The 19,062-nt window shown below is 37.4% G+C and overlaps 1 protein-coding gene and 1 non-coding gene across 2 annotated transcripts; both read right to left on the reverse strand.

The window, feature by feature from the left end:
• Positions 1 to 13,730: 13,730 nt before the first annotated feature.
• LOC130982453 (uncharacterized) lies at positions 13,731 to 14,240 on the reverse strand. The gene has a single exon (XM_057906466.1). It carries the CDS (start codon positions 14,238 to 14,240, stop codon positions 13,731 to 13,733), a length of 510 nt encoding a protein of 169 aa, XP_057762449.1.
• Positions 14,241 to 18,304: 4,064 nt separating this feature from the next.
• On the reverse strand, positions 18,305 to 18,412 carry LOC130949484 (small nucleolar RNA R71). Its single transcript, XR_009073395.1, has one exon. It is a non-coding gene; the product is annotated as a small nucleolar RNA R71 (small nucleolar RNA).
• Positions 18,413 to 19,062: the final 650 nt, after the last annotated feature.

A 19,062-nucleotide genomic window follows, 5' to 3' on the forward strand; every position in this document is an offset into this window, starting at 1 on the left:
CCAAGTGGGCCCCGGAAGTGGATTTCTGCACTATCTACACTTAGTTACTCATTTTCTGTAAACCTAGTTTACTAGTTTAGTATAAATAGCACTTTTTACTATTGTATTCATATCTTTAGATCATTTTTGAGACTATTTTTGGATCAATTTTGATCTCTTGATCACGTTTTGGGGGCTGGCCATTCGGCCATCCCTGGACCTTCATCACTTATGTATTTTCAACGGTGGAGTTTCTACACCTCATAAATTAAGGTGTGGAGCTCTGCTGTTCCTCATGAATTAATGCAAAGTACTGTTGTTTTTCTATTCAATTCACATTTATTCTTGTTATAAGATATTTACTCGTACTTCAACTTGATGGATGTGATGATCCGTGACACTCATCATCATCCTCCCTTATGAACGCGTGCCTGACAACCACCTCCGTTCTATCTGCAAGAGCTTGAGTGTGTATCTGTTGGCCTCATAGTTCACGACGCTTGGTTGCCTCTCCTGACAACAGAGCCTTTCATTCCGTGAGATCAGAGTCTTCGTGGTATAAGCTAGAATCAATTGGCCGTATTCTTGAGATCCGAAAAGTCTAAACCTTGTCTGTGGTATTCCGAGTAGGATCTGGGATGGGATGACTGTGATGAGCTTCAAACTCGTAACTATTGGGCGCAGTGACAGTGTGCAAAAAGATCAATGGATCTTATTCTAACACGATCGAGAACCGACAGCTGATTAGCCATGCGGGAAACTGTAGCAGACATGTTTTCACAGAGAGGACGGATGGTAGCCATTGACAACGGTGATCCACTAACATACAGCTTACCATGGAAGGGAGTACGCAAGATTGGATGAGGACAATAGGAAAGCAGAGGCTCAGAGGGAACAAAGCATCTCCATACGCTTATCTGAAATTCCCACCAATGAATTGCATAAGTATCTCTATCCTATTTTATGTTTTATTTCTTTTTTTAATCATCAAAACCTCATAACCATTTGAATCTGCCTGACTGAGATTTACAAGATGACCATAGCTTGCTTTAAGCCAACAATCTCTGTGGGATCGACCCTTACTCACGTAAGATATTACTTGGATGACCCAATGCACTTGCTGGTCAGCTGCATGGAGTTGCGAGAGAAGTGTGAACTCACGATTTCGTGTACCAAAAGGTGACATTCCGGGGATGTGTTGGGGGTTGAATTTTGAATCGACAAGTGATATCACGAGCCAAATAGGATAGACATTCATCATATGCATCTTCTATATGCTTCCTTACTTTGATTACCTGAGTTATGCCTATTTGAATAACATGCCTAAATACTAGTTGAATTACTTGCTATATATGTATTTTACCTGTGTTTTACATGCTTGCATTATCTGTGATTGTCTGGTGCTGAGGAGGTTAGGTAGGCGGTGGTGATGGGATCGCGTGGAGGGTAGGTTAGTGAAGGCTGTGGGATGCAGCAGTGTGAATGGTATTAGTTAGAAATCTCCTAATTTTAGATAACCCTGTTTATGGTTTAAGTTATTTATTTTATTAAGCTTGAATATCTGTTTGGTGTGAAGTTCTAGAATTACTTTTGGCATCTCGGAACCTTGCATCTTATATATTCGGTACTATTTTTCAGAGCGGATGATCTTTTGTTATCTTTGCATTTTGTTTATTATGTAGTAGTTTTCTCATCTTTTGTATATTTTACTTTGTTGCCTTAGAGGTTTTATTCTGAAAACTTTGAGAGATAGGTTGTTGCTATTTTAAACTTCAAAACTCTTTTGTATTTCAGTTTCACTAGCCAGCCTAAACTCCGCAGGCTATAACTAGTCCTCCTTTTGGTATATCATACATACATATATATATATATATATATGTATATATATATATATGTATATATATATATATTGTTAATTTAATTATTATCTTGTGTATCCTGGAACTATTTACAAGGCTTTATATATATTATGTTTTGTTAGGTCCGTACCTACGCATTTTGTTATCGTATGTCAATATTTCGTGCTTTGTAAATCCGCTTTATGTGAGGTTGAGCTTTTATTCCTTCATCGGGCTTCTAGTTATATAAATTTTTGATATATATTATATTTATAAGCTTTAGAACTGCCGTAGCACTTCGTTATCCTTTGCTTTACGGCTAGAGGTAAGGCTTAGGCTAACGGGGTGTTACATGACACAAATTTTCTAATGAATTGTGAGTAGGACAATGATGCCATAAGTGAACTAGATGTAAGGTCAAAAGACTGTTTGAAAAATACAAAAATGGACATCAAAACCAAGTTCAACTAATTGACCCATAGAGATAAAATTGAAATTCAATTTAAGAATGAAATAAGCATAAATAGGTCCAGGTCAGGTAGTAAGACAAATCCTTTATGATTCACATACATAAAGGATCTATTAGCAGTGTGAATAAAAAGTGCAGTAGTAGTGATAGACAAAGAAGATAAAAAATGACACATAGGTGACATGTGATTAAAATAGCCAGAATCAAGGTACCATTTTGAGTTACCTAGAGGAGTGGATAGAACAACAGAAGTATTATGAGAGAATGAAATAAGTTATTTAAGAAAAGACTCAATATCAGATGAAAAAAATAAGATGGACTACCAGAAGTAGATGATGCATATATATCAGTGACAACAGCTACAGAAACAAGCACGGAATTGGGAGCATTGGAGCGATGATGATACTTGTTCTGATTTGAACGAGTAGGACAAGTATATATCAAGTGGCCTAATTGTTTGCAATAGTGACAATACATGATAGAACAGTTGGAGGCAATATGACCTTTCTACTTGCATTTATGACATTCGATGGAGGGACAATGTCAGAAAAGATGACCAGAACGACTACAATTTTGACAAAATTTGTCCCTTTTGTCTGTAATTGCAAAGACAGCGTCAGTTTTGGATCGAGTCAGTCCTAGACGTGCTTTTTTAGACTTAAGATGAGGGAGAGCATATTTAAGTCCACACCAAGGATTTTGATGAAGAATAGAAGCTCTGACTGGCTCAAAATCATCTATGTGCCATGAGAAACTGAATTAGACATGTCCGATTGTGATAATCCTCATAAGCTTTATCATTAGTAGCATTTTTAAGAACAGGTTCACAAATGATTCCAAATGCATTCAATCTATGCTAGAAAATCATAAATAGCCTAATCACGTTCTTGCTTAAGGTTGTGAAGTTCCTTAAGTAATTGATATTGATGTGAAAGATCAAAAATGTTGTAGCATTTTTCCAAATGATCCCATACCTCTTTAACAATTTCGAAATGCCCAGATGAAAGTGAATGCCAGGCATAAATATGTTGCAAAACTAAGTAATCATTTGGTGATTCTTACTATTCCAATCTTCCAATTTCTTGATAAAGGCTTTGTCAGCATCAATGGATTCAAAAGAAGCTTCTTTGGATTTTCAATCACTTCTTTGAATTTTTCAGCCTTAATTTTAGTTGGACACAAAATATAGTCACATAACGCCTGATTTGTGGCCTTTGAAAAACCCGCTCATGGCTTCAACCCAATGGTTATAGTTGGATCCATTAAGAAGGACAGGAATTGGTTGAAGGATATATAATTTCTCCATGAGAATAGTTAAATATTCTTCAAAAAAAGTGAAAAAACAACAAGATTAGAGCAGAATTCAGAGAAAGAAAATTGAAATAGGAAAGATCACACCAAAAAACCTTAAGAAAGGGTCCCACTATAGTGTACATAAACTGCTTCATCAGCATGCTTGTGACATATGTCAACGCATAAAAGAGCAAAAGATCCACATGGCACTCAGTCAGCAATGTAATTTGGCGCGAGTTACCACAGGTCAGTCAACGAAATGGTTCTAGATCGGGTTGTAGTGAGGGCGTAGGTCAGCAAGGGTCAACACAATCTGGATTGTCGAATGATCAAATGAAATCAACGATTTTGATTAAGTCTAGAAATCATATAAAGAGAAGCAAACAGCTGAAGAGAAGGAGTGCAAAAGTGCTGCGGTGAGAAAAATGGAGATAATGCAACAACCTCAGCAACAGAGATTTAGGTGGTGCGTGAGAATGCGTGCAATGGCAGATTCGGGTGTTATTTTGTTCTTTCAACTTAGAACAATGTAGAGAAGTTTTTGGGATGGTTTGTGATCTAATATAACAACTGGAAGGTCACCATAAAAGGAAGAAAACTAAGCCGAAGAGTATTGGTTCTTTATCAGAAAAAAAATAAATTTATGTTCAGATACCATGATAGAAATATAAGAAAATGAATAAGAAATGTGTTTATGTATGATGTGTCTTTCATTGATACATGAAAGTTATTTAAACAAATATTTTCAACAGTAATCTTAATAACTCTACTAGCTATCTTAACAACTCTACAAACTACTCTACTAATTATCCACTAATATTAATAACTTCTTAACAACTTACTAACCTATACGTAATTCACAATCGTATTCTAATAAGTTATTAAGATTATTGTTGAAAATATTTGTATAATAAACCTTCTTGTATTGATGAATGGCATAACATACAAAAACAAATTTTTTTATTCTTTTTCTTATATTTCTATCAAAACTAATATTTCCCTTGATGGAGTTTATGTGTCTGTGATGACTTTTTAACTTGAGAAAAGCATGAAGGACGAATGAGGAGTTTTTCATAGACTACAAAATGAGAAAAAAATTGCTTTTCACAAATTGCGAAAGGCCTTCTAGACCAATGGTTATTTTTCGCAATCTGGGAATTGTATTAGGTGTTAGTATATTTTTTTGTAAGTTGTAAGAAAGTGTAGGCTAATATATAGGTATTTCATATCTTAGTGAAAAACACCAATTTAGGTTATTCTAGTGGTTAGTTCAGTGGTCTGTTTAAGCAAGTGTTGGGAGTTCAAATTTTGCTTTATACATGCAGCAATTTATTGGCCAGTGAGAAACCCCTGAATGAAGCTCAAATCCGTGACAGATTACTTTTTAATCTGTCGGACTAAAGGATACCACGGAAAACTGAAAAAAATATCATATAAAAGTGTATAATTTTTTTGAAATATCTTTTTATATAAAGATGACGAATATAAATAAGACTATGCAATGTGTCATATAGTCCTATTGATAAAGTACCCTAAATATGTTCTTTATTTTCTTGTATACTAATTCGTGTCATCACAATGCCAATCTCCTCCCTCTTCTTCTCTACAAAAGTGGTTTAGAATTAGTTAAAAACTTAGTAACTCGATGGAAAAAGGAAAAGAAAAGTAAGAATAATGTGGAAGTGAAATATTTATAGCATAGGAATTTAAGAAAGTGAAATTAGTGTTGTTGAGTTATGTTTACCCCAGACTTAAATAAATTTGTGATAGGAGGAAATGTAATGAATGAGCAAGGCCATTTGTGTTGATCGTTAAGAGAGGTTGTAGAGGAAACTAACAACAGGAACAACAACATTAATAGAATTACAAATAATATTGTAATATCTGTTGGAGGAAGCAAAAAAAACAGAAGAAGAATTAGCTATGGTAATTAAAAGAAAGAACATGGTGGGTTGGCTAATCGAAGAAAAAGAAGTAGGATAGGACCAAATATTTCTTAGAAATAGAACAAGAAACGTGGATTACATTCTTAAGAATGTTGAAGTAATATATGGAACTGATGAGCAAGGATTCAAATTCCAAAATTAATGGGAAAAGACAATAAAGAGAGATGATGGAAGATGTAACCAATGGTTTGAATGAAGATAGAAGCCAAAAATTATACCATGATATGAGAAGAGAATTATTTTATGCTTAGGTAATATGTGGTGATTGCATTGGTTTATTTCTTTATTTTGAGATTTTAGATTATTGCTATTGAGGAGTATTATGAGTGGCGAGTATATATATTTAGTGTTGGTGTCTGCTGTTGTGTAGTATTATCTTATGAGTGTTGTTTCTACTAAATTTTGTGATTTATAATTATCTTTGATGGCATTATTAAAGAAAATGATTACGAGCCACTAAATTTTCTCCTCGTTTAAGTCGATTTTTCTTTCGAACAAAAAATATTTCCTCTCTCTTCTTGAGGTATAACATATATAATTATATATTTTAAAACAGAAGGGAAAATAAAAAAGAGAAAAGGGGAAAAATACTTGCAATAGAGTACGAATGTATGATAGCTGCACAAGTGAACTCACTTTTACTTCACTCAATATATACCCTCACATGACGAACATTCATATTCTGCTGCATTTGCTATACATTCATATATGTTATGTGATAATAATTACAAGCCTGTTATTGTGGGGGTTAACCGGTGTATAGTTCGTTTGCTGGTGAATACTTGTAAGCTTTTCGTCAGGATGAGGTATACGTCCGCAATGAGAAAACAAGGGGGTGGGTACCTGCATAAGGCATTCTAACGCTCAAGTCAGTAAGTGAGTTATAGGCTTTGCAGAATGCAATAAATTAAATAAACATTTTACCTCCCTTTTATATTTCGGTATGAAGCATCGACAGTTACATTCTCGAATAATTTGCATTAACAAAGAATAATAGCATATCAAGGCGTTTACCATTTTTGACGGCTGTCATTGAAAACTGATCTATAACCTATACTATTGAGTTATAGTATTAAAGGTGAGTTAGCTTGGCCTGGTTATGTTTTGATAAAGTAGGTTGAGCTTTTTTTAGTTATAACTTGGCAGTATGAGTTATAGGTATAGAGCCCCAGGTCAATCTACTTTATTAAAATAAAAAAATAATTTGATTTTAGACGTGATTTGATGGTAACATGTATTGGAAAGTGTAGTGGTCTTCTCATTGATTGTCTTTGGTTTTCCCAATGTTATTTTGGACCGTTCATTAAAGAGATGTAATTGTTACCGTTTTTCATGGAACTGAATGGTTTCATTAATTTTGGCACTTGAATTAGTTTAGAATCCTGAAAAGATTCATAAAAGCAACATAGGTTTTTTATCGAAGCGTTTGGAATCATAAATGTATGAGTAAAAGAGGTTTGTCTTATTGCCACTGTTTTTCCTCCTTCTTTTTGATTTTCTGAAAGAAAAATGGGTAAGAAAAAATATGAAGTTGATGATGATGGTTCTTATAACTGGGTAAGTGATGATGTGAAGGTTAGGGGTTCACTATTTGTGGATGATGGTAGTGATGGTGAGATTGATTTGTCGATGATAGATAGGAGGGTTTCTGGGGTACGGGTGCAGTTTTTGCCATGCATTAGGCTGATCGCGTTTTCCATAAAAAAATGAATTTTGAATTCTTTTGTATGTATAGTTGTGTTCTTAAAAAACTATAGATAAAATTGCCTTTTACTGTCTTTGAATGTGATAATTTGACACAATTGAATTGTGTTCTATTGCAACTTCATCCAAATGGTTGGGCTTTTCTAAGGTGTTTCGAGATTTTGATGGAATTTTTGGAAATCAATCCTTCTCTAGATTTTTTTTACATTATTTCAAGCTAAAGGGGTTTGGGTGAATTTGAATAATGCTCCTCATTTTTCTGTTTTCAAACTCTGTAAATCGTCATTCAAAGATTTCAAGGAGATGTCTTTGAAGGTCAGTCGGTGGAAGAAGATTTTCCATTCTATGTGGACGAACATTTGGTGAAAAATTCCCTTTCTTTTGGTGTTCAGAACTGAATCAAATTTTAGGTCCAGAGGTGATTAGTCCGAGGAATGAGTGTATAATAGGGTACTTGATTGAGGCGGTGGATAGGAAAAGATTGATATCTGTTGTGGGCTTGCTTCCATGGGAAGAAGATAAGTCGTCAGCATTGAATTATCCTGGTGATGGGTGTTTTTCTTTTTATTCGGAGATGTTGTTTTTGGTTTGTTTTTGATAAGTTTTATTAATTTTGTAGATGGAAAATACCTGGAAAAAATTGATGGAGATGGGGAGGTAAATCAACCAGCCCCCAAGAAGAAGAGTTTTATTTTCTAGAAAAGGAAGGCTGAGGTTATTAACCTAGGTGATGACGTTACTGAGAAGGATAAGGAAATTTTGTTGGAGGAGCTGTCAGCTTTTGTTGATAAGTAATAGGTTTGTCGATGAGGGTGACGGGTCCTCGGTATGGGATAAGATATATCCTTTATGGTTGTAGCTGATGAGGTAGTGCAGGCGTCTTTCGATGTTGCGTTGTTTGATGAGGTTGGGGATGTTGGTGTCGACCAATATCTTCAGGTATAGTAAATAAACTTTGAACTGTTACTAGTGACGAATTGTACATTTTAATCTTGGGTTCTTTCAGGTTTTGGGTTTTCGTCTACCCAGTATAGGTCGGAGTCAAGAAAAGAAGCATAAAAAGGTTTTGTGAAAAAGTAATGAGTTGGTGAGTCTTAAAGAAGAGTTGGACATGAAGGAGATTGTAATACTGGATCTGAAAAAGAAATTGGTTGAAAAAGGTGAGGAGTTAAAATTGCAGAAGAGTGATCATGACAAAGATGTGGAACATTTGAAGAAGAAAAAAGATTATCTTTTTAGACTGAATGACCAAGTGATTGAAATATGGTGAAACTGAAGAATATAGAAAAGGGTCGTGAGACCGAGGTTATAGATGCTTTTGCTGAAGGATTTGAGCGTACTATTACTCAAGCAAAGTTTTTAGCCTCGGCTACTGACTTTTCAGTGATGGATCCGAGTAAAGTGGTTCGAGATGGCGTTTTGGTTGATGACGAGGATGTTGCCGAGGATGAAGATGACAACCTGGCAGATTGATGTCGGTATTTTGTTTTCAAAAAACTTTTGAATTGTTTGGATACATTTGATAGTTGCCAATTTGTCTTAGCTTTTTTGGATTTGTAATAGGTAGTTCTTGAACTTGACATTATTTTGATAATATTTAATCAATGCTTTATCATGTGGTCTTTTGTTTTATGAGATTGGACGCCAATTTGTGTTGGTTTTTTGAAATAGATATTTGGTTGAGACTGATCTCTTTTTGATATTATTTGATTATTTGAAACTTGATAAGTTAGTAGATAGATACTTGATTTGAATGAATTAGGCAATGGCACTGATATATTTGTTCCCATTATTGAGAAGGATATGATTCAATTTGTTTGGGCAAGAATATCTCGTTAGTTTACCTTTTCTTAGTGATTTGATGATTGAATTTGATTATGCATGTGTAAATGATGCGACTTTGAATTTGAACAAAGGATAAGTGTTTTTACTTGTTTAATATTTGATTTATTGACTATTGAAAGTCATAGTTCGGAAGATAGTTGATATAGATCGGATGATAGTTGATACAGATCTAATAATGATTGATATAAGTCTGATAATGATTGATGCAAGTCTGATAATGATTAATATAGATCAGAAAACAAGGATAATAGATATAGATCGGCCTTTTCTTGGCCATAATGATTTATTATACGACCTTTTTTACAAATGTGTAGGTAAACTTGCCTCATTAAAACCTCTTCAAGCAAAACCCTTTTTAGAAAAAATCTTGTGAGTAGAAAAAAGACTACAGGCCTATCCCTGTCTTTTAGCTATAGTATTACTTTAAAGAAGAAATATTCCAAGAGTTGGGTACCATGGTACCATATAAAGATTCGAGCTTATAAGCTCCTTTTTCGAGGACTTCAAGGATTCTGAGTGGGTCTTCCTATTTGGCAGCGAGTTTCCCATGGGATGGAGATCGTCTGGCATACTCCGTTTTCTAAGCACTAAGTTGCCAACTTGAAATGAGCGAGGATGGACTTTCTGATTGTACCGCCGGGCTATATTTTGCTGCATTGCTCGGTGGTGGATAGAGGCTATGTCTAGAATTTCTTTAACTAAATTACGTTCAGTTCTCTGAGCTTCATCATGATCGGTTCCTTGTGTTCTTAGCGAAGATTGAGAGATTTCCCGCTTTAGACCCGTAGAATAGATGGAATGGGATTTCTTTAGTAGTAGAGTGTGTAGTGGTGTTATAACCCCATAAAATTTCTGGAATAAGCTCAGCCCAAAGCCCTTTTGTATTATCCAGTTTTTTTCTCAAAGCATGTAAGACGACTTTGTTGGAAGCTTCAGCTAATCCGTTAGTCTGCGGATGTTCAACTGAAGAGAAGTGTTGTTTGATTTTATGTTCTGTAAAAGGATATAAAATTATGGTCGACAAACTAGTGACCATTGTCAGTAATAATATAATGAGGTATACCAAAGCTGCACATAATGTGCTTCCAAACAGACGAAATCATTTGTTGTGATGTGATTTTGGCTAGTGGTTGTGCCTCAATCCATTTGGAAAAGTAGTCAATTGCCACAACTAAAAATTTTACTGATGACTTAAATCATCTACCCTTTTTCTTGCATAAAAAAGGACCATAAAAGAGGCATAATCTCATTTGATCATTGCAATTCATGCCTTAATTGATGAATATCATAGTACATTGCTTTGAAATGAGTTTGTGCTGAATTTCAGGTGGAAAAGACATAAAAAATGGGAAAGAAAACAACAAAACAAGTGGGGTGTGTGAAGCAGGCGTGCCACTTGGAACAAACGCCACAAAAATGTATTGGCGTGGCACGCCAGAAGCTGGGCGTGGCACAATGGTGCAACATTCCAGAGAGCAAAAATGAAGACCATCAAAGGGGCGTTCCACTTTGTGTCGAAGGCGTGGCACGCCAGCTCCAGAGTTCACTTGGGCGTGCCACTTGAAGGTCAAGGCGTGGCACGCCAAGCCCAAATGACCCACAATTGAATGGGCGTGCCACTTGAGCAACAAGGCGTGGCACGTTAGTAAACAAGAAGACAATGCAAAAGCTAGGCGTGCCACTTGGTATCGAAGGCGTGGCACGCCAGCTCAAGAAGTCCCACTAAGGTGTGCCACTTGAGTGATGAGGCGTGGCATGCCAGCACCTAAGGAGGCCAAATAAAGCTGGGCGTGTCACTTGGTATCGAAGAAGTGACACACCAGTTCAATCATCCCACTTTGGCGTGCCACTTGAACATCCAGGCGTGGCACGCCAACCTCTAGGACCAAGGCAAATGAAGGGCGTGACACGCTAGTCTCATGGCGTGGCACGCTGGTAGTATTTTCTAGAGGAGGAATTAAAGGGCCAATGAACTTGGGCGTGCCACTTGGGAGATGAGGCGTGGCACGCCAGCAAGAAGATGAAGCAAATGAAGGGCATGACACGCCAGTCTAATGGCGTGGCATGCTGGTAGTATTTTCCAGAGAGGAGGAAGAGAAGCCAGTGAACTCAGGCGTGCCACTTAGGAGATAAGGTGTGGCACGCCAGCAAGAGGGTGAAGCTTTAAGAGGGGCGTGGCACGCCAGACCCTAGGCGTGCCACGCTGGTACAAATTTCCAGAAGCATGGAGATGAAGAAGATGACCTTGGGCGTGCCATTTGGTGTCGAAGGCGTGGCACGCCAGGTTACTTGGCCAATTAAAATGTTCCGGGCGTGCCACTTTGGCTCGAAGGCGTGGCACGCCAGGGGTGAAACAGAGGATGGCGTGCCACTTGAATGGAGAGGCGTGGCACGCCAAGTCAAAAACAGAAGGAGCGTGACACGCCAGAGAAGCGCCAGTCACACGCTAGCTGGAAGATCACGTTTGTTGAGTTTCTTTTCCCTCCAAATTGTAATTTTCTTTTCACTTTTGTAATTTTCCTTTATTTTCTAGATTTAGGAGTAGTATAAATACCCTTAGAAGTATTGGAAAAGGGGGTTAGGAAGTCACAGAGTTTAGTTTTGAATTCACTTTTTACTTTTCACACTTCATCTCTTCCATCTTTTGTACTTTCTCTCTGAGCTATGAGTAGCTAAATTCCCTCTCATTGCGAGAGAGAGAGCTCTATTGTACTTGATGGATTAATGATAGTGAATTTCGTATTCTCTTCATCTTCTCTTGATTTTCTAGAAGGAATTTCGATTTTCATGCTTAGTGTTCAATTAACTTGGAAAAGAGATTGAATGCAAAATGGGTTTCATGGGAACCTTGGAAAAGGAAACATGAAACCATGCTAGAAATCCCTTTTCACACTTGAGTAGAATCTGGGTTTTGGTGTTTGGATATGGTGACATACAATCCTCCCTCTACTTGGACCTATGATGATGTGAGGTATAATCAGGGACCAAGCATATCTCTCTTCATGAGCAATTAGACCAAGAAATTGGCTATTGATCAAGATCTAAGAGATTGAGTCACCAAGGGATTGGGGCTCAATCAATCATGATTGCCAAGAGGTCAATGAGTTGCATGATTGAAGAGGACATGAGCTGGATTTAATCCAAAGAGATAATATCTCCTGATCTCAATGAATTCCCCCATTCTTATCTCTCCTATTCTTTTATAGATTTGCTTACATTCTGCAAAATCCCATTCCCCTTTACATTCCTGTTATTTTCATTTCTGCACTTTATTGCTTTCCTTTATTCTTCTGCCATTTATGTTTCTGCCAATTATAATCCTGCACTTACAACTTATTCTATTGAGCTTGACTAATTCACCAATTAATTAAAATTGCTCAAATCTACCAATCTCTATGGATACGATCCCACTCCATTGTGGGTTAATACTTAGTGATAATTTTGGTGCGCTTGCCAAAAGCGGATTCATCAATATTATTGGGAAGGGGTAGTGAATTCCGTCCGATCATTTACCTGTCCTGGTGCGATAGGAAAAGGGCTGAGCATGTCAATCCCCATTAATAGAATGGCTAGCTTACCTCAGAGTAATACAATAGCTCGGGTGACGGATGTATTATTGTAGCGTGTTTTTGACAATTTGCGCAGGCTTTCACCTTTTAAAGGTAGTCTTTTTGCAAGCTCGGCCAGAAAAATCCAGCTCAGAGAATTTTGGAGGATAAGCTCCATGCTCCTATATGTGTGCCGCATATTCCTTCATGAACCTCGGCTAAAGCAAGATCGGCTTCTAATCTGCTTAAAAACTTTAAGAGGGGACGAGTATAGCCTCACCTATATAGGTTATCATTTAACAATGTAAAGAATGAAGCTTGTCTCCTGAATTTTTTCAAATTAGTTATTTCAGATGAGATATTTCTAGTTTTTAGATAATGGATGTAAGGCCATCGCCAATCATCTTTGTCAGTATTGTGGCAATTGTTAATGAAATGGATGCTTGGTGTAATCAAAGTGGATTGTAAAAGAGTAGTAGTGTGTGATTTTGTACTGGCGAGCTTCTACAAGATGTCGGCTCAGTGATTTTGTTCTCTGGGCTATATGATGAATTTTAAATTTTGAAAAATGAGTTATAAGTATTTTGACGACATCTAAGTATTTTGTTAAAAGTGGATCTTTTACTTGAAAAGATTGATTTACTTGTTAAACTTCTAGTAAAAAGTCACAATGTACCTTTATTGCCGAGACATTTAATTCGATGGCTAACCTTAAGCCGACAATGAGTGCTTCGTATTTGGCTTGGTTTTTGCTGGCCTTGAACGAAAAGCGTAAAGAGTGCTCCAAAACTATTCCATTGGTGTCTTTAAAAAGGATTCTTGCTCCCAATCCTTAAGAGTTAAAGGAACCATTGATATATAGTGTCCATTTTGTTGGCATATCATCGGAGTTAGGAGCAGTAAAATTAGCAACAAAGTCAGAAAGGTATTGTGATTTGATTGAGCCTCGGGATCATTATTTGATATCAAACTCAGATAATTCGATAGACCACTTTATTAATTGGCCAGCCAGCTCTGGTTTTTTGGGCACTTGTCATAGTATTTCTTTGATTAGCTTCGAATTTAGTATTTCTTTGATAATTTCCTCCCTTTTGGTGTTGAATTGGGTTTAAGAATTATAGTGTGGTGTCAGCTGGAGGGGTTTCTTGTTGTCTTGAGCTTCATCATCATCTTTGCTATTTTGATTCTTCTCGGACTTCTGAACTTGCAGTAGCTCTTTGATTTTCATTTGACCTTTAGCCTTTTCACAGAACTCGGCCAAGGTTTTGGGTTTTGCCACTATTATGGTTTCCTGCAATTTTCCTAAGCGGAGTCCACTCTTTATAGCATGCAGGTGCACCTCGGGGTGGAGGTTTAGAATGCTCATTGCCACTTTGGTGAAGCGGGTGATATAGTCATTTAAACTCTTGTGCTGCCTATGTTTGATGGTGAATAGATAGTCAGAATCATGTAAATAGATGGAAGAGGTAGCAAACTGTTCTTCGAATTGCTTGGTGAGCTCCTGAAAGCGTGAAATTGAATCTACAGGCAAAGATGAAAACCAATCAAGTGCAAGACTATCTAAAAAGGTAGGAAAACAATGACATATAATAGGATTAGAAGCACCATTTATGATCATCATAGATTGAAATTTTTTGATGTGTTTTTTCGGGTCTCCCATGCCATCATAGGGAGTCAATGTGAGCGGTAAGGTGAAGTTCCTATGCACTTTAAAACTCATAACATCAGCCGTGAATGGACCAATAACGTTGTCCAATTTATCATCATCTTCATTTTGCTAGTTTCTTTCTGGTTGTTGAGTTTCTAAGATGTGTGTTTGATCAGAATGTTCTTCTTCATCTTCTAGACGTTCATTGTTCATTATTTTCAATCCGAGCATTAGTTAGTGATGAGCGGATAATTTATACGCTTTTTGGCATTGTTTTTAGTATGTTTTTAGTATGATCTAGTTAGTTTTTAGTATATTTTTATTAGTTTTTAGTTAAAATTCACTTTTCTGGACTTTACTATGAGTTTGTGTGTTTTTCTGTGATTTCAGGTATTTTCTGGCTGAAATTGAGGGATCTGAGCAAAAATCTGATCCAGAGACTCAAAAGGACTGCAGATGCTGTTGGATTCTGACCTCCCTGCACTCGCAGTGGATTTTCTGGAGCTACAGAAGCCCAATTGGCGCACTCTCAACGGCGTTGGAAAGTAGACATCCTGGGCTTTCCAGCAATATATGATAGTCCATACTTTGCCCAAGATTTGATGGCCCAAACCGGCATTCAATGTCACCTCAAGAAATTCCAGCGTTAAACGCCGGAACTGGCACCTAAATGGGAGTTAAACGCCCAAACTGGCATAAAAGCTGGCGTTTAACTCCAAGGAGAGTCTCTACACGAAAATGCTTCATTTGTTCAGCCCAAGCACACACCAAGTGGGCCCGGAAGTGGATTTTTATGTCATTTACCCATCTTTGTACACCTTAGGCTACTAGTTTTCTATAAGTAGGACCTTTTGCTATTGTATTGAGATATCTGGGTAGCTATCTTCGTGTTTTATGCTATCTTAGATCATTGGGAGGCTGGCCTCACGGCCATGCCTAGACCTTGTTCTTATGTATTTTCAACGGTGGAGTTTCTACACACCATAGATTAAGGTGTGGAGCTCTGCTGTACCTCGAGTATTAATGCAATTACTATTGTTCTTCCATTCAATTCCGCTTGTTCTTTGTCCAAGATATCACTTGTTCTTCAACTTGATGAAGGTGATGACCCGTGACACTCATCATCATTCTCACTCATGAACAAGGTGACTGACAACCACTCTTGTTCTACAAGCAATCAAAGCTCTAGTGAATATCTCTTGGATTCCTGATAACACGATGCATGGTTGATCGCCTGACAACCGAGTGCTTGCCTGACAAACGAGCCAGCCATTCCGTGAGATCAGAGTCTTCGTGGTATAGGCGAGAACTGATGGCGGCATTCAAGAGAATCCGGAAGGTCTAACCTTGTCTGTGGTATTCTGGGTAGGATTCAATGATTGAATGACTGTGACGTGCTTCAAACTCCTGAGGGCGGGGCGTTAGTGACAGACGCAAAAGAATCACTGGATTCTATTCCGGCCTGATTGAGAACCGACAGATGGATAGCCGTGCCGTGACAGGGTGCGTTGAACATTTCCAATGAGAGGATGGGAGGTAGCCACTGACAACGGTGAAACCCTTGCATAAGCTTGCCATGGAAAGGAGTAAGAAGGATTGGATGAAGACTGTAGGAAAGCAGAGAGACGGAAGGGAAGGCATCTTCATTCGCTTATCTGAAGCTCTCACCAATGATATACATAAGTATCTCTATCTTTATCTTTATGTTATTTTCGTCCATCACCATTATACATCTGAGTCTGCCTGACTAAGATTTACAAGGTGACCATAGCTTGCTTCATACCAACAATCTCCGTGGGATCGACCCTTACTCACGTAAGGTATTACTTGGACGACCCAGTGCACTTGCTGGTTAGTTGTGCAAAGTTGTGTAGTGATCACAATTTCGCGCACCAAGTTTTTGGCGCCGTTGCCGGGGATTGTTTGTGTATGGACAACTGACGGTTCATCTTGTTGCTTAGATTAGGTATTTTTTTTTCGAAATTCTTGAAGATGAATTCTAGAGTTTCATGATGATTTGTTGAAGTCTGGCTGGCTGAGAAGCCATGTCTAATCTCATTGGACCGAGGTTTCAACTTGTCACCACAAGAGCTTGTTGATATTTATCAATCTTGCTTTTGGAGCAGTGATCTGCTAAGGCTTGGCTGGCCTTTGGCCATGTCTAGTGTTTTGGACCGAAGCTTTCTTTGAAAGCTTGGCTGGCTGTGAAGCCATGTCTAATTCCTGGACCGGAGTCTTAGACTAGCATTGCACTGATTCCTGGAATTCTCATTAAGAATTTTGATATCTTTGTCCACTTAATTTTCGAAAATCACAAAAAAATTTTACAAAATCATAAAAACCAAAAATATTTTATGTTTCTTGTTTGAGTCTAGTGTCTCATCTTAAGTTTGGTGTCAATTGCATACATTCATTCATGTGTCTTAAGGATCTTCAAATAATTCTTGATGATTTCTTACTCTGATCTTTGAATTCTTTTGACTTGAGTGTTTATGTGTCTCATATAGTGTCAGTAGTATACAAACTGCTAAGTTTGGTGTCTTGCATGCATTGTTATTTGATTCTTGTTGCATTTTGATTATTAAAAAAAATCCAAAAATATTTTTAATTTATGTCTTTTCAACTCAATCATACAAAGAATTGAAGATTCAGAACATACTGCAGAGGAATTATACAGAAAAAGCTGGGCGTTCAAAACGCCCAGTGAAGAAGGACAGACTGGCGTTTAAACGCCAGCCAGGGTACCTGGTTGGGCGTTTAACGCCCAAAAAGGGTGCATTTTGGGCGTTAAACGCCAGAATGGATACCATTCTGGGCGTTTAACGCCAGGATGGCAAAGGGGGAAGATTTTGTTTTTCAAATCAATTTTTTTTTCAAGTTTTCAAAGTTTTTCAAAATCAAATCTTTTTCAAATCATATCTTTTCAATCAAATGTTTTCAAAATCAATTTCTTTCCTTTTTCAAAGATACTTACTAACAATTAATGATTTGATTGAACATCTCAAGTTTGTTACCTTTTCTGTTGAGAAAGGTTTAAAGTTTGAATCATATCTTTTCTTGTTAGGCAAGTCATTAATTTTTAAAATCAAATATTTTTAAATTGTTTTAAAACCATAACCTTTCAATCATATCTTTTTAATCACATCTTTTTCAAAACAGTTTTTAATCAAATCTTTTTAATTTCTAATTTCAAAATCCTTTTCAGAAATCACTTGATTTCTTTTCCACTTTGAATTTTCGAAATTATCAATCAATTCTTCAAAATGTTTTTGACATCTTTTTAATTGATTTTCGAAAATTCTCTTCCTCTCTTCCCACATCCTTCTATTTATGGAGTACTACTCCTTCTTAATGCACAATTCGAACTCTATCTAATCAAGTTCGAATTCTTCTACCTCCTCCTTCTATTTTTCTTTTCCTCTGACACCTCAAGGAATCTCTATAACTGTGACATAGAGGATTCCACATTTTCTTGTTCTCTTCTCTTTCATATGAGCAGGAGCAGAGACAAAGGTATTCTTGTTGAAGCTGACCCTGAACCTGAGAGGACCTTGAAGCGAAAGCTAAGAGAAGCTAAGGCACAACTCTCTGTAGAGGACCTGACCGAATTCTTCAAAGAAGAAGAAGACATGGCAGCCGAAAACAACAACAATGCCAACAATGCAAGGAAGGTGCTGGGTGACTTTACTGCACCTACTCCCGACTTCTATGGGAGAAGCATCTCTATCCCTGCCATTGGAGCAAACAACTTTGAGCTTAAGCCTCAATTAGTTTCTCTAATGCAACAGAATTGCAAATTCCATGGACTTCCAATGGAAGATCCTCATCAGTTTTTAGCTGAGTTCTTGCAAATCTGTGACACAGTCAAGACTAATGGGGTTGACCCTGAGGTCTACAGACTGATGCTATTCCCTTTTGCTGTAAGAGACAGAGCTAGAATATGGTTGGACTCACAACCTAAAGATAGCCTGGACTCTTGGGAAAAGCTAGTCAATGCCTTCTTGGCAAAGTTCTTTCCACCTCAAAAATGGAGTAAGCTTAGAGTGGAAGTCCAAACCTTCAGACAGAAAGATGGAGAATCCCTCTATGAAGCTTGGGAAAGATACAAACAATTAATCAGAAAATGTCCCTCAGACATGCTTTCTGAATGGAGCATCATAGGTATTTTCTATGATGGTCTCTCTGAACTATCTAAAATGTCTTTGGATAGCTCTGCTGGAGGATCTCTTCATCTGAAGAAGACGCCTACAGAGGCTCAAGAACTAATTGAGATGGTTGCAAATAACCAATTCATGTACACTTCTGAAAGGAATCCTATGAACAACGGGACAAGTCAGAAGAAAGGAGTTCTTGAGATTGATACTCTGAATGCCATACTGGCTCAGAATAAGATATTGACTCAACAAGTCAATTTGATTTCTCAAAGTCTGTCTGGAATGCAAAATGCACCTGGCAGTACTAAGGATGCTTCATCTGAGGAAGAAGCTTATGATCCTGAGAACCCTTCAATGGAAGAGGTGAATTACCTAGGAGAACCCTATGGAAACACCTATAATTCTTCATGGAGAAATCACCCAAATTTCTCATGGAAGAATCAAGAGAGACCTCAACAAGGTTTCAACAACAATAATGGTGGAAGAAACAGGTTTAGCAATGGCAAGCCTTTTCCATCATCTTCTCAGCAACAGACAGAGAATTCTAAGCAGAATACCTCTGACTTAGCAACCATGGTCTCTGATCTAATCAAAACCACTCAAAGTTTCATGACTGAAACAAGGTCCTCCATTAGAAA

This window comes from Arachis stenosperma, chromosome 1 (genome assembly GCF_014773155.1).
Source record: "Arachis stenosperma cultivar V10309 chromosome 1, arast.V10309.gnm1.PFL2, whole genome shotgun sequence".
NCBI classification, from domain to species: Eukaryota; Viridiplantae; Streptophyta; class Magnoliopsida; order Fabales; family Fabaceae; genus Arachis; species Arachis stenosperma.